Source organism: Oxyura jamaicensis (genome assembly GCF_011077185.1).
Source record: "Oxyura jamaicensis isolate SHBP4307 breed ruddy duck chromosome Z unlocalized genomic scaffold, BPBGC_Ojam_1.0 oxyZ_random_OJ71910, whole genome shotgun sequence".
Lineage (NCBI taxonomy): Eukaryota > Metazoa > Chordata > Aves > Anseriformes > Anatidae > Oxyura > Oxyura jamaicensis.
The window spans coordinates 189,313-204,591 of NW_023305596.1; the positions used below are offsets into that span (position 1 = coordinate 189,313).

At 45.0% G+C, this 15,279-nt stretch overlaps 1 protein-coding gene across 3 annotated transcripts in view; it reads right to left on the bottom strand.

Annotated features, from left to right (window-relative positions):
- The window catches only part of LOC118158713 (protein FAM219A), a 136,779-nt gene that overhangs the window by 42,999 nt on the left and 78,501 nt on the right, over nucleotides 1-15,279 (bottom strand). For all 3 annotated transcript variants that reach the window (XM_035313398.1, XM_035313396.1, XM_035313399.1), the window contains exon 2: nucleotides 7,402-7,501. In XM_035313398.1, the coding sequence (XP_035169289.1) occupies nucleotides 7,402-7,501 (100 nt within the window). The remainder of the gene's footprint in view (nucleotides 1-7,401; nucleotides 7,502-15,279) is intronic.

Below are 15,279 nucleotides of genomic sequence, written 5' to 3' on the forward strand. Positions count from 1 at the left end.
GCCGCAGTCTCCGTCGGTGCAGGGCCACCTGCTCCACCGTGGTCTCCCCCACAGGCTGCAGCGTGGAACCCTGCTCCACCGTGGTACTCCATGGGCTGCAGGGGGACATCCTGCTTCACCATGGTCCTCACCACAGGCCACAGGGGACTTCTGCTCTGGCGCCTGGAGCACCTCTCCTCCTCCTTCTTCGCTGACCTTGGCGCCTGCAAGGCTGTTCCTCACTCCTCTCACTCTCCCAGCTGCTGTGTGGCGCAGTGTTTTTTTTTCCTGTCTTAAATCTGCTCTCACAGAAGCGCAAACAACATCACTTATTGGCTCAGTTCTGGTCAGCAGTGGGGCCCTTACCAAACATGGGGCAGCTTCTAGATCCTTCTCACAGAAGCCACCCCTATGGCCCCCTGCTACCAAAACCTTGCCACATAAACCCACTACAGGTATATAGCATATTCTGTATGGTATGTATAATAGAGCAAAAAAGTGAAAATTTTACTCATAAATTCTTGTATCTTTCAGGACATTTGATGTATCCTTTAAATACGTTTTTTTTTTTTTAACTTCAGCACTTTTTTTTTTTTTTTTTAAATAAAAAACACCATGGAGAGGTGGGACTGATACAGAGAGAAACAGAAGCAGACAGAAAGCCTTGGTGGTCTAATCTGAGATCTCATCTCTCCTTGGAGGGAGAGCACTATGGTTATGTGTCAGAGCACAGCTTTTCCTCATTCCTTCACCTCACCCTGCTTGACTCAGGCCCTCCCTATGGTTGCTCGGCTGCTCTCATCTCCTTCTTGTCATACAGAAAGCCAAAAGGCCAGGCTGGGATGATTCAAGATGCTTTTATGCTCACCCTATCAATAGGTCCAGGCTACAGGAGAGCATAATTTCCTCCCCCACAGTAACAGGACTGTGGCTGACCTGCTCTAAGAATGATCTGTGCAGTGTCTCCTGGAGAAAAAAAGCAACATCCTACAACACAGCTGGCCCCAGCAAAGTGTTAGTACCCTATTAATTCATGAAATAGCTCTGCTCTGGTAGCTGTAGGACAGCTTCCTACCTCTTGAAGCAAGGGAAGTTTCTGGTTAGGCTGGCAGATTATATAATTGAGCAACAGCAACTTACATTAAAGGCAACTTTGTGACATGTGCTTCTCCTTATGGGGCTGACTAGTACCAGCCACTGTGGTTTTTTTGGTACTTAGATAAATACCAGCATGAGATCTAAGCTGGGAGAGGAACAAAACTGTAGCTAGGAAAGTGGGAAAATTATCTGCTACATTTGCAATTCAGGTCACTTTTTACAAGAAGCTTTGCAAACAAAATCTAAAATAAAAAACACAAATGTTTTCAAGCCAGCATAAATATGAAATAGGCTTCCTTTTGGGACTTCATCTGCATGTAGCTCACTCAGTCCTAAGGTGGGATCCAGTGTGCTGGATTAGACATTTGCTGATCACATACAGTTAGGCACCCCACTGAGCAATCTTCCAAAAGTAGTGCCATATTTCTCTACCTAGTTCAAGGAGAGAAGGTGCTTACATCTAAGCAGACAAGATCCCACCAGAGCCCTCCAAAAATACCCACCTTTCCCCATTAGCTGACTGGCAACTTTATAAAGAAGCAGTTAAGAAACTGCTCCAGAACCTAGCTAAACTAAAGACAGCAAGGAACTTCTGACATCAGGTGCACTGCATCCATGATGGGTTGTGATGGTTTTACTCGAGTGGGCAGCCGAGCTCCACCACAACCGCTCTCTCACTCCTCCCCTCCTCAAAGAGGAAGGGGGAGATAAGACAACACAAAGAGCTCGAGGTTTGAGATGAGAATGATTTAATTAAAGGAAAGGGGAATGGGGAGAAAGAGAAACAAAAGAAACAACAAGGCCGCGCGGAAGCACAGAGAGAAAGAAAAAAAAAAAGTTATTCTCTACTTCCCATCAACGAGCGATGTTCGGCCACGTCCCGGGAAGCAGGGCCTCAAAACGCGTACTGGTTGTTCAGGAGAGACCCTCCCCCACGAGAGCCCCCCTTTTATTGCTGAGTGTGACATCAGGTGTTATGGAATGTCCCTTTGGTCGGTTTAGGTCAGCTGCCCTGGTGATGTCCCCTCCCCATCAATTGCCCACCCCCAGCCTGCTAGCTCTTGGGGGCCTGGAAGGAGTTCTGATGTTGTGCCAGCACTATGCAGCAATAGACACAACACTGGAGTGATACCAGTGCTGTTCCAGCTATGAGTGCAGAACTGTGTGGGCTGCTGCAGGGAAAGGTGACTCCATCCCAGACAGACCCAACACATGGGTGTCTAGAAGAAAGAGCCCACAGAGAATAATTAGGAGGTCAAAAGGCTGGGAAGAAAGGTATTGGCTGCAACATTTGAGCCTCTTCTGAATATAGCCCATAAAGCATGCATTTTCATAAATGGAGTTTTATCTTTTTTCAAGAACCCACATCCATGGAGAGCCTCTCTAATTTTCCACAAAACAATCGAAACTCCCTAATGGCAGCTTGATTTTTGATACCCATCATCAGCCCTTGTTACTTTGCTTGCCTGAAGCCAGTTACAGTCAGCGAGCCCCTTCTGGGGTGGAATATCTCCCTCCAGCACATTAAGTGTACTGGCCAGGTGTCATGCCTTGGACACTGCAGTTTTCCTTCCCTCTACAGTAGTTGAGATTGCATGAAAGCCTGTGTTGAAGCCAGCCTGCATGCTAGTCACTGACACTGAGTAAGAAAAGGAAGCAGGTCTCAGAGGGATGCTGCTATGAGTCGCTCTGTCTGTCTGCCTCTCTCTCATATGCTCATCTTGCAGAGAGGGATGTGGGGGATTTACTGCCAAGCTCCTGGCGTGGTGGATGTGTTGATAAAGATGCCACTGCCACAGTCCCTCATCACCACTGTAGCCTGTGCTGCAAGCCATTGCCACACTGCTTATTTTGTTTTAACATAAACTGTCACGTCACTGACTGCTAGGTAAGACAGACAGACTGTCTGGATGGGTATTTCAGTGCAAAGAAGTGAAATTAAAAATGCAAAATAGAAAAACAGATGCCATAAACTTCATTAAAATAATATGTCATCTTGTGGGGATCTCGTGGGGATCTGTTACCTTCCAGTGGATATGGAGCCCCTGAGATTTATATTTAGGGATTATTCTGTTCCTTCCTCTCCTTATCACAACTCTCTTCTGTTTTCCAAAGGCTTGTAGTATGTGCTCCATCTGGATATGCCTCCTAAGAAGGATGTGCTGGAGACATCTTCCAGCTCTAATGGACACCCAACCCCCCCAGTGCTGTCGGGAGCCTCCTTATCAAGTGATTTGCAGGCAAGAAAGAAGCATGGCTGAGTCCTGAAATTTCAAGAGAAAGACAAGGTGGGAGTATTAGGAAAGTAAGAAATCCATAATTAATATGAATAGAATATCTGTAAGTCTTAAGATGATGAATTACATGAAGCAGGAGAAGTTACTTTCCCTTGATGTGAAGTTTGTCTCTTTTTAGATGTGGTACCAGCAACAAGCTAAATACTTTACTATTCCACTTACAAACCAGGTGTAATCTTTAGGAACGTACTAGAAATAAAAGGCACCTGTGAAGATTTTCTTGTATCTAACTGACCCCCAAACAAACATGTGGTAATGCCATGTATTTACTTATGAAGCAGAAAAACAACCATAGAAAGGACATTCAAGCAGCAGGATAAATCTGAGTTTGGAGCATGCAGCACAGCACACTTTCTGTCACCTTCAATCACTGTGGGCTCTGGAAGCAAAACTTGTATGCATGCTGGGTTGGTATTTAATTGAGCTCATTTAAACCAAGCTTCCAGCAAGCACATATGACGTTTATATATGAATCTTCACAGAGTATAAAATGACATTTATCAACCTTCCATCAGAGCATTTGATATTTGAACAATTGATTCTGATTTAACAGTGAAAAATGCCACTATCCATACAGAAAACTTGCAATAGGATTAAAACCCTAGTCACTACCATTCCCAACAATGTCTCTGCCAGGTAAGCTATTAAACATTTATGTACTACCTTAACTTTGTCTAGGCTTAAAGGGATTAAAAAGCAATCCAAATCCTGATGAGTTTAATGCAGAAGAGACTAAAGATTGAGTTGGAAGAAAAGGAGCCAGAGCTGGGAGATGTGAGACATTAAGCTGCTTGAAAATTGCAAAGGTCAGGCAGATTTTAAGAACGACAGCAGCAGGAGCTGATTGATGTGGATTAAAAGCATGTTACACTGGCTGCAGACAATACCATCAGTCTCGTCTTGGCCCAGGTAACCTAGCACTCATCAGAGTATGGCTAAGAGTAGAGAGTCAATCCAAATACTGCTAGATATATGTTCACCTAATTAAAGAGGCACACTGTATCCACAGGGAGAGGAGGTTTTTGAGCAGACTTTTCTCTGGAGCCTGGGCAGGAACATGCTTGTCAGCGCTGTTGGACAATTCCTCTTAAGCAGGTAGATTTCACCAACTATGATCTTCATAAGCACAGTGCACAGCACCGAGCATTCACTAGGCAGGAGCACTAGCAGGTCCTGGAGACTGCGTTCTTCTATAACTCTGTGGAGCTCTAACATAATACAAGTTTTGGATGTTTTCTGTTATTCCCAGAAGACGCCAGTTGAGCCTGTCCCTGCTTTCATGGTTAAGCATGCTTTAATTTCCAGATGTAATATACCCCTCACAATTTATGCTTAACTTTTCCAATGTTTACACCATTTATTACGTCAAATATTTATTTTTTTTGTTCCTGATATTTACTCCCTGAAAGATTTATATATGGCAAGCAAATCCTTTCTCCATCCTGGTTTTACCAGGTTCAATATGCCAACCTCTTTTAGTTTTCTGTTATATTACAGGCTTTCAAATCCTATGTCTTATGTAGTTCTCATCTACGCCTAGCCCACACTAAATTCTTATTGGTGGAACTGAAGAGATGAGATTGTTACACTGCATTGCAAACATCTTACCCCGGCCTTTCACAATAGAAATGATACACCTTTATCTACTGGAAAAAGTGATACTGACTCTTCTAATATCTACCTTTCCCACTTTAATGGTGGATAATATCATTCAGCAGTGGCCAAATGGAATAAAATTTTCCCTACATGATAAAGCAGAAGTTTTGGCAGAAGAACTAATCATTCTGCTGTATCTGTATGTTTGGAAAAAAGCTGGGAAACTGCAAAGGTATGACTATGGCATATTTTTATGTATTAGTCCATTTTAATAATTACTTATCTTGCAATCATATCAGGCTTCCTTTTCCTTAGTCACTTCCAGTTGGTAAACTACAATTTACAGCAGATTGAGTTGCTCCTGTCATATTTTTCTCATCTCTATTATTTCAGTTTTCATGCTTTTTCTCTGTGGTATTTTTGAGTCTTTGTTGTACTGATGTCTCCCTCCTTTCTTAGCCAACTCCCTCCTGCTTTTTGTCCCTTTGTCATTAATGAACTTCTAAAAGAAATGACTGTTGAAGTCCATTAACAATCTCCTTTCTTCTGACAGTTTCTCCTTCACCACTACCTAATGTAGTTCCTGGGGTTCTCAATTCACTGCCCCTGCTCATGCACTTACTTTATAAAACTGAAATTTGTTATAGATCTATTTTAAATTACCTTTACATTTAATTTGCATGAATTGAACTTATTATCTCTGAATCCAAATCTATTTCTGATGATCAGATCTTCTATAATGTCCTCATGTGTTACCAAAGCCCAGTATAGAATAGCACCATTTTCTGTCACAGTGAATCTCTGGAGGATATCTTTATTGTCTAGAAATGCAAGAATGTCTTGGACCTACCAATAATAGTATCAATTGCTCTCCAACCTAATTCCTGATGTTAAATTATTCAAAACAAATACTGCAGTAGTAATTACCTCTCTAATAACATTACAGAACTCTTTAGGTAGTGAAAAAGGAACCTGATGGCATATGGCATGCTGGCAGTGATTATCTTTTACCAAACTGTGAGTTGAGCTGTCATTAACACTGCTTTCTGCCTTTTCCTGAAAAGCAGCTGCTGGTTTTAGAGTACTTATGATTGCTATTGCAGGACAGATCTACTGTCCCAATGCACTTGCTCATATCCTCTATCAATAGTTCAAGGTCTTCCACTTTGCTACATAATCTTGCTGTATTTGCACATACAACTTTGTCTTTTCCTTCCTAGTCACTCTTTCAAGATCATTATTCAACTACTTTCTTTCACTTTGCTGTCCATGGACCTAGTCTACAAAATTCCTTTATGCACTGCAATAACCAGATTTGTCTATTATTCAATCTCCCATATACTCCATCAGAGGCTTGAGACTGCACAAGTGCTTCCAGCCTTTTCTGAGTGTTTCTTTAAGGCTTCTCTTACCAATGAAGCCAACACCACTGTTTGAAGTAGTACTGAAGGTCCTTGGGTTAAACCTACCTATTGACAAGATCTCTTCATAACCACATAACAGTGCTCACACTTTCCCAAATCTTGTTCAGACTTTAGCTGTCTGCTGACCTTCCCTGTCATTTATTGGGTAGGGTTCAGAGCTATGCCACTGAACATCTGGGCATCCACTTTTTTTCAGAGCCTTCCCTGACATGGCACAGTCAACCTCAATCAGCTCTAGCAGTATCCCATCAATGTCATTTATTCTGATGTGAAGGACAACTAGGGACTGCTTTCTGCTCCTACCTGGAAATTTTCCAGACCATTTTTTACCCATGCTCTAAGCAAAAAGCACACTATTCCTTTGACATGTCCTTTGTCAGGGTCTTGAGTCTGTATGGCACAACAGCAGCTCAGGTTTTAGAAGCAGGATGGCAATGTGTGGATTGCTGCCCTCTTGTAAGCATCAGCTTTGTGAGGAAGCAGTGTATTCTGCTACTTACAGAACTTCAGAAATACTGCTCAGAAATAGTATGAGCATTTCTTTGTGAACCATTACAAACCTACAGTCCCTCCACCTCACAACAACACAGCTCTGTCTTTTCCTGGTAATGGTCCAAGACTCTGTTCCTCTCCCTTTTGTTTGCAGTCATCCTGTCCTCTTCTTTTTAGAGTCCCTCTATATTATCTTCATTCTTTTTCTGGCCAAGCCTTAATCTTAGCTTGATGAAATTCTGTGAGTTTAAAAAGCTATGCCTTCCTTTTGAAGAAGACCTCTACCACAGCCCAAGACAAAGCGTCCTTCAATGTTTGTAGGTCAGTTCCCTGAGCAGTGGAATCACACTGATAAACTGCTCTGTGAGATTTCTGAGCTGAGCTGGCACATTCAGTCATACAAATGCGAGATCCGCTTATGATCCCACTAGCACCTCAACATATTACCCACTAGCACCTCAACATATTACAGACCCTAGATTCAGCCTTCTCATTCTTCATCAGCAAAGACTCACCTAATTTCACTTGGAGTGGGGGCGGCTTATAGTTCATGGCTACAGTCTCTCCCTCTCTCATATCACAATCTCTGTCCGAAATAGATGCAGCTGTTGGATCCTGTGGAGATAGAAAATGAAACAGAACAGAATGGTTTAGCTAAAAGTTATGCAGTCACTTCTCTAACTGACTATTAGGCGAGTCCATCCCCACCCACGTTCAGAGGGAGCAGAGAGTATGCTGGTGTTTCAAATGGCTGAAACCTAGGGGAAAATCACAGAACCCTGGAAGCATGTTTAGTATGTTTAAAGTATCTCTGGAAATGCCAGATTTCAATATCAGACACATGATAGATGATATCGGGAATATAATATGGAGGGTGGGTCACCAGATCAAATTCAGCCTGGGCTGGCAATAGTCCCAAGCCATTTTCATATGATGACTCTGGTGTGTCGTATTGTTGGGGTTTAACCCGGCTGGCAGCTAAACACCACACAGCCGTTCGCTCACCCTCCCCCTTCCCTCTCTGGGATGGGGGAGAGAAACGGGAAAGTGAAGCCTGTGAGTTGAGATAAAGACAGTTTATTAAGATAGAAAATAATAATAATAATATGTACAAAACAAGTGATGCACAATGCAATTGCTCACCACCCGCTGACCGATGCCAAGCCCAACCCCGAGCATCCAGCCCCCCACCCTGGCTAGCCACCCCTATATATTCTTCAGCATGACATCAGATAGTATGGAATACCCCTTTGGCCAGTTTGGGTCAGCTGTCTTGGGTCTGTCCCCTCCCAGCTCTTGCTGTACCCCCAGCCTGCCCGCTGGCAGGACAGCGAGGAGCACTAAAGTCCTTGGCTTGGTGTAAGCACTGCTCTGCAACAATTAAAACATCAGGGTGTTATCAGCACTCTTCTCATCCTAATCCAAAACATAGCACCCTACCAGCTACTAGGAGGAAAAATAACTCTGTCCTAACTGAAACCAGGACACGTATGAAACACACTATAGTTTCAACTGAGTTCTAAGTGGATCAGTCAACCTCATGATTAAAACTAAAAAGCTCATGACCATCTGTGCAAGTCTAGCTCAAAAGGAATTAAGACCAAATGAAAAGGTGAATTCAATCTCCGGTCCATCTTGAAGAAGACTGAAGAAGCCTGTATTTCCCATATGGGACCTATTTTGTGGCTAAATGGGAAGATTTAATTTCAGTATCTGTCAGCATAGCAACTTTCACTGGAATCCCCCTAGAACAAAAGCTCCCAAAACTTAAATATGCTCCATCGTGTCCACTTGCAGACAACCTAATCCAGGTAGTGCTGTACTCAGTGTTACAGTGCATCAGAGCATTCATACAGAGACAAGCTACCAATTCACTTGGCTCCAGCACTGATGAAAGTATTTAAAATCCTTTCACGTCAAATTTCAAACCTGTTTGACCTATCTCTATTTAGCACCACTGATTTTCCAATGTGTTCACTTCTTCCCAGCTAGAAACTAAATTGAACATGCATATGCATATATACAAATATGGGTATATGAATTCTGATTTATAATAGGTACAGCTGCACAGGGAAAACAAACATCCAGCATTAAGTCCAATATCTGAAGAAACCATCACTTTGTAGAAATAGAACAAATCGTGAGAAACTAAATATCGATAAATACCACTCCAAACTAGCTAATTACTATTGTCCATCTCTCAGTTTCTGGAGATTTTTACAGATTTTCTAGTAAAAATGCAACCCATGATTTGGCACTGACACCTGTATGCAATGCAAGCCAGTCAGTGAGTTTCAAAGCAAGGGACTGTTGCTCTTCTGTCTCAGAAAGAAATCAGTCTGTGAGCTCAGTGAGTTCTCCTTCAGTCAGTAAGCTCTGCAGAAAAGGACCGAGGAGTCGAGTTGACAGGACACCAAGGACACCAAGTTGAAGGTGAGTCAGCAATGAAGAGTAGAAGGGTAACAGCATTCTTGGCTGCATTAGGCAAAGCATTGCCAGCAGGTCAACAGATATGATCCTTCCCCTCTACTGGGGAGGCTGCACCTGCAGTGCTGGGTCCAGTTCTAGGCCCCTCAGTAAAAGAGAGACATGGACACACTGGAGAGAGTCCAACAGAGGGCCACCACGATGATGCTGGAGCACCTCTCCTGTGAGGAGAAGCTGAGAGAGATGGGGCTGTTCAGGGGGTCAAGAGGCAGCTCAGGGGAGGATCTCACCAATGTCTAGAAATGCCTGAAGGGAGGGTGCAAAGAGGATGGAGCCAGGCTCTTCCCAGTGGTGCCCAGTGCCAGGACAAGAGGCCATGGGCACAAACTGGAGCATGGGAGGTTCCCCTTGACCACCAGGAAGCACTGCTGTGCTGTACAGGCAACAGAGCACTGGCACAGGTGGCACAGAGAGGCTGTGGGGTCTCCCTCCTTGGGATCTTCAAAATCTACCTGGACTGGTCCTGGGCACCCTGCTCTGGGTGTCCCTGCTTGGGCAGGGATTGGACCAGATGGCATCCAGAGGTCCTGCCCACCTCAGCACTTGGTGAGTCTGTAAACCACCATCCCTTCCACCCCAGTGCCTGCCTTCTCTTTGCTCTTTTTAATTCTTTAGCTCTTTTTAATACACTGTGTTTCAGAGATAAAATGTGTTTCTTGAATAAGGCTCTATCTTAATAGGAACTGGTCAAATAACACATGCAGGATTATTTTATCAAAATTCTGCTCCCTTGCACTGTCCAGTAGATGTCCTTTGACAGCACTTAAAATGGATAGTGCTTACAAGACTCTGCATTCAATGACACAAAATAGATAATGCTGCACATTCCTCTAAAACGTAGCCACTGCCAGAGTAGCGCAGCAGCAGTTTAATAATACGGTGAGAAAGGTTGCAGTAAGTTGCAATTAACTATGCCAGTATCCAGGAGAACATTAGGTGTGAATAATAAATCACATGTATTTTAGGTTAAAAATCCTACTTTTGTGACAAAAAAATACCATATTTTTAGTAACCACACTGAATGACAAAGTACGGCATCTGAATCGTAAAAATACAACAGTTGAAAATTAAATGAAGATAAAAGTGGCAGACAGAAGAAAAAAAATATCCGAACTTCACAAATGAAAATGATGAGTTGCAGCTAGCTTCTGTCACTCAGGGAAGAGATCCTGGATGACAGGTTCCATGAGATGACCAGAATGACACAGACCAGGACTCTTCAGCCAGGAAGAGACAACAGATGGGGGATCTAGGATAAGTTTAAATGATCCTGAGTGGGATGAGAAGGCAAATAGGGATCAGCCAGCTTTTATTTTCTACAAGAAAGGGCTATCAAATGGCAGTTAACATGCAACAGCTGGAAACAAACTAGGTACTTCTCCATACTACAGGTGACAGGCTACTGTGGATGCTAAAAGGGGCTCAGGAAAGGGTGAGATGCATGGAAGGGATCTCCATCAGGACTATCAAATACTAAAGCACTGCTGCCAGCTTAGGCAGCCCTAGAGGCACAGATCACTGGAGGGAGTGAACCAGGGAGGTAGCACTGGGGGCTCACCCTGTTCTCATCCTTACAGGGACACGATGAAGGGGTAGGTGAGACCTTTAATTGGACTCGGAATAGTCATCCTTATTTTCTGTGTCAGAAGCCATTTTATGGTCTCAACTTCAGACCAGCTCCTGTGATTTCCTTGCAATATGTGATCTATCTCTCAAACGCCCAGCTAATGAATCAGTCCCTGGAGAGCTCGCTCCTTCCCCCACCACTGACTACCGAGGAGGTTTGGTGGGCTTGTCCACCCACCCTGAGGCTGCAGGTGGGGTGACGATGGAGACACCAGCACAGTCCATAACAGAGTCAGTCTGTGCCAGGAATTCACTTCTAAGGCCGGGAACGATGCTCTCCTTCCTCAACAGCACCTCACTGCTACAGCAGACCCGCGTGGGCACGCGCTTCTGCCGCACAGCACTGATGACAGGCGCAGAGGGCCCCTGCAGCAACAGCAGAGCCTGAGCAACCACCACTGTGGTGCATGGGCCAGGCCTGCTCCCTCTGAATTGCAAAACTGAACCAAAAGGGCAATGAGCTGGGCCAGAGACAGCGTACCCAGAATGAGCGTGCCTTGTCTGTGGCACTGGCATAACCCTGGTTCTGCAGCAACGCGCAGGGCTCCACATGAGCACGAGCACGACAGCATTCCTGTGGCTCAGCTGGAGCTGCCTCTGTGCATACTGAATGCACACATTTCTCTCTCTGTAGCAAATCTACCCAGAGAAACATTTACTCAACTAATTAGCCCTTTGTTTGTGGATGCCTACAAGCAGACCGAGATTCACCATTTGCTTTTGCTACTGAAATTCACTTGTGGCTTTATCCTTTTTTACAAGCCTTCCTTAGATGATGCATTTAGCTTGGACCCCAGCATCAGGGTCACAGCTATGCGGTGTCACCTGTCCCAGGCCAGGTGATGTGATTTCTCTGCTCCCTGGGAGGCAAATAACACTCCCAATCAAAAGGCAAGTGGCTGCAGGGGCTCCAAAATGGCTCTGAGAATTTAATACATTTTAGGTTTTTTGTTTGTTTGGTTGTTTTTTTGGCTGTTCCTGAGACCTCTTTATGCCTCCTAGGGAAAAAAATACATTCAATCAGACCGCTGCATGAACATTTGGCTGGGGCCAGAGTTTAATCAAAGTTTTCTCCCCACATGCTCACAGCTTAATTGGGCATGGGTAACAGCAGCATTTGAATGGTGGGGCATTTCCTTATCATTTTTTTCTTCTTCTGGGCTCAACACAACACACTTTGAAAACTCTGCCTCCTGCTAGGTACAGCCACGTCCTGCAGCGAGTACAACATGCCGTGTCTGAACATCAGAAATTAGTTCCAGTGAACCTTCATGGTACAGCATCAGTGTGAATCCTTGGTATGCAGGAGCATGGAGAGGAGCTGAAATCACTTTAAACTTAAATCAGGGGGTGCCGAGTAGGGTTTTTATTCTTTCTCTGTTCCACTCCTCTTCCCCTTTCCAGGTCAACAGTATTTTTACTCTTACTGCCTGCCTCTCCCAGTAGCTCACACTGACTATGGGGAAGAATAACCCCAAACAGCCGCCAAACTGAAGTGTTACAACCTGAGCAATGGAGCAGGGTGCAAATACACCCTTGAAACACCTTTGGAAACGCAGCTTCCTTTCACATCCTTCACAGTCAACACCTCTGACATCTTGCGAGCTTAACAAGTCTGCCCCGTGACTCCTCTGGGATCCCAGTGCATGTGGAAGGGAATGGGCATGCAGTTTTTGTGGCCTTCAGCTGCCCCTTAAGAACAGGGCTGGTAATTGAGATTCCTCTACTTGCCCACCCTTCCAATCCTCAAGATCAGTCATTCTTGCAGTCACTAGAAGACGTTCTCCACTCTGCTCTCCATGGGGAATTCTGTGATCATTAAAGCAGCTCTGCTTTTTAATAAAGCAGAGGGGGAAGAGTGCCTACGGACAATACCCTTACCCTCTGATCTCATGGAAAGACCCAACATACAAGGCTGTACCCATCACTTCTCTCCTCAGTTCAGAGGGTGGCTAGCCGGGGTGGGGGGCCGGCTGCTCGGGGTTGGGCTGGGCATCGGTCAGCGGGTGGTGAGCAATTGCATTGTGCATCACTTGTTTGTACATATTATTATTATTATCATTATTATTTTCTATCTTAATAAACTGTCTCTATCTCAACTCACAGGCTTCACTTTCCCGTTTCTCTCCCCCATCCCAGAGAGGGAAGGGGGAGGGTGAGCGAACGGCTGTGTGGTGTTTAGCTGCCAGCCGGGGTAAACCACAACAAAGACGTTTAGATGTAGAGCTTAGAGATATGGTTTAGTGGAAGATTTGTTAGCGTTAGGTAGGAGGTTGGACTCGGTGATCTTGTAGGTCTCTTACAACCTAGACTATTCTGTGATTCTGTGATTCTGTGAAAAGGTTAAGTGCTAATACTATTTCAGTTCAGATTCTAAAGCAGGGTTTGGAAAAGATATCAAATGTTAAAGGATTCTCACATGTATGAAGCATGAAACACAAAAACATACGAACTATCAGACCAGAGGTCCAGGAAGGTCAGTATAAAATTATAGAAAAATTCATAAACCAAATGTCTGGCTAGAAAGGATCAAAACACAGCATGGTAGGAGTAGGTTTCTACAGCCCTGGTGTCTCCTAGAGACATCACAGGCAATGGAAGATCCTGTATTTATGCAAAAGGGAATATAGGAGGAGGAACGACTTAGGGAAACTGGTAAGTGGCTAGAGTGACTGTAAGGTTTTGTAGTTTATCTGGCTTACAGTACAAAACATTCAGGTAACAAAGCAACAGATGCTCCCTTGATGCACAAGTCAGTGGTGCCATGAAGCTGAACAAAGCCAAAACATCCCTTTCACACCACAGTGCTATTGCAGGGTGCAGGTGAAGGAACCGGGAGTGCGAACACACCCTGCGTTTGTCCTGTGCACAGGAAAAAGGACTGTAGTGTGTGGGAAAGGAATTCGCAGGTGGCTTTGCGCTGTTTCCCACGTCCTTGAATTAGAGATAATGAGGAAACAAGCTAGAGAGAAGTGCACAGAGAAGCTAGACCAATGATAAGTTGTTGTCGGCACATGCTGTAGTTAGTTGCCTATATATACTCTGTGAGAACCTGCAATAAAGGAGGACGATTATACTCGCATCGAGGTTGCATCGTTACTCGGGTCCGTTTCCCTTTCCGACATCTGGTAGCAGAGGATGGTTACTCGCCAGATAGTCCAGCTCGACTGAGTTCTCCAAGACTGCGGTAAGCAGCTAGAGGAGGGGATTGGGAAAATTAACAGCTGAGAGGGTGCTGCATGGCAAACATGGGTCAGGGTCGCTCCCTACCTCTCAGAGGAAGCGCAGCCATGAAAGTGGGGGCTGCAGCGACATTGCTCGTTGGAATTCTCTCTAAGAGAGGTATCGAGACAACGGGAAGGCAATTGACTAAGCTGATTAAGCTGGGACAACGGTGGGAACATTTTAGAGAGACGACCCTGCGGTTCTCTGTTACGGAATGGCAGGAGTTCGGGAATACCATGTGGGAAAGGACTATAACGGGGGATTCAAAAGATGAAAAGGAGGTGAAAACTGTCTGCGAGTTGTGGCGAGTGGTATTAGAGACACTAAAGGCTATGGAGGCAGAGAAGGAGGTTGCCTGTGCCGCGGCCCAGATGTCAACACTAGGAGCGGCAGCCCTTGCAGAACTGTTGCTGACTTTTAACACGCATTGCGGGTGAAAACTCTGGGGATGCCCCTCTAAATCATGTGGAAGTCCCGCCGGACCCACCATCGAGTGTGGAAAAGACGGAAGTTGGCGGGGCCAGGTCAAAGCAGAGATCTGAGCTGCTTGCGGAAGTAACACCCCAGGACACCCAGGGGGGATGTCCTGCACCACCCACAGGAGAGGGAGGAGAGGCGTGCCGACCTCCACCCTCGGCTTCGCCGCTGCTGCTGCCCCCCCGCCACCCCCCACCCTCGGGCCGGCCACGAGCCTCCCTCTCTGCTTCGCTCCGCTGGGCCCGCCGAACCGAGCGGCTCTGCTGCTGTTGCTTCCCCCCCGCCCCCACCACCCCCGGGCCGGCCCCCCCCTCAGCCTGCCAGCCCCTCTGCTGGCGCTGCCGACGGCAGCTCGGCCAAGGCTTCAAACCTACCCCAGATCTGTGATAAGTCCTTATGGTTTTTACTATTAAAAAAAAAAAGAGAGAGAAAAAAGAGAAAAAGAAAAAAAGGAAAAAAGAGAAAAAAAAAATAGAAAAAGGAAAAAAGAGAAAAAAATAAAAATAGAAAAAGGAAAAAATGAAAAAATAAAAAGGGGAAAAAAAAGAAAAAGAAAAAGAAAAAATAAGAGAAAAAGA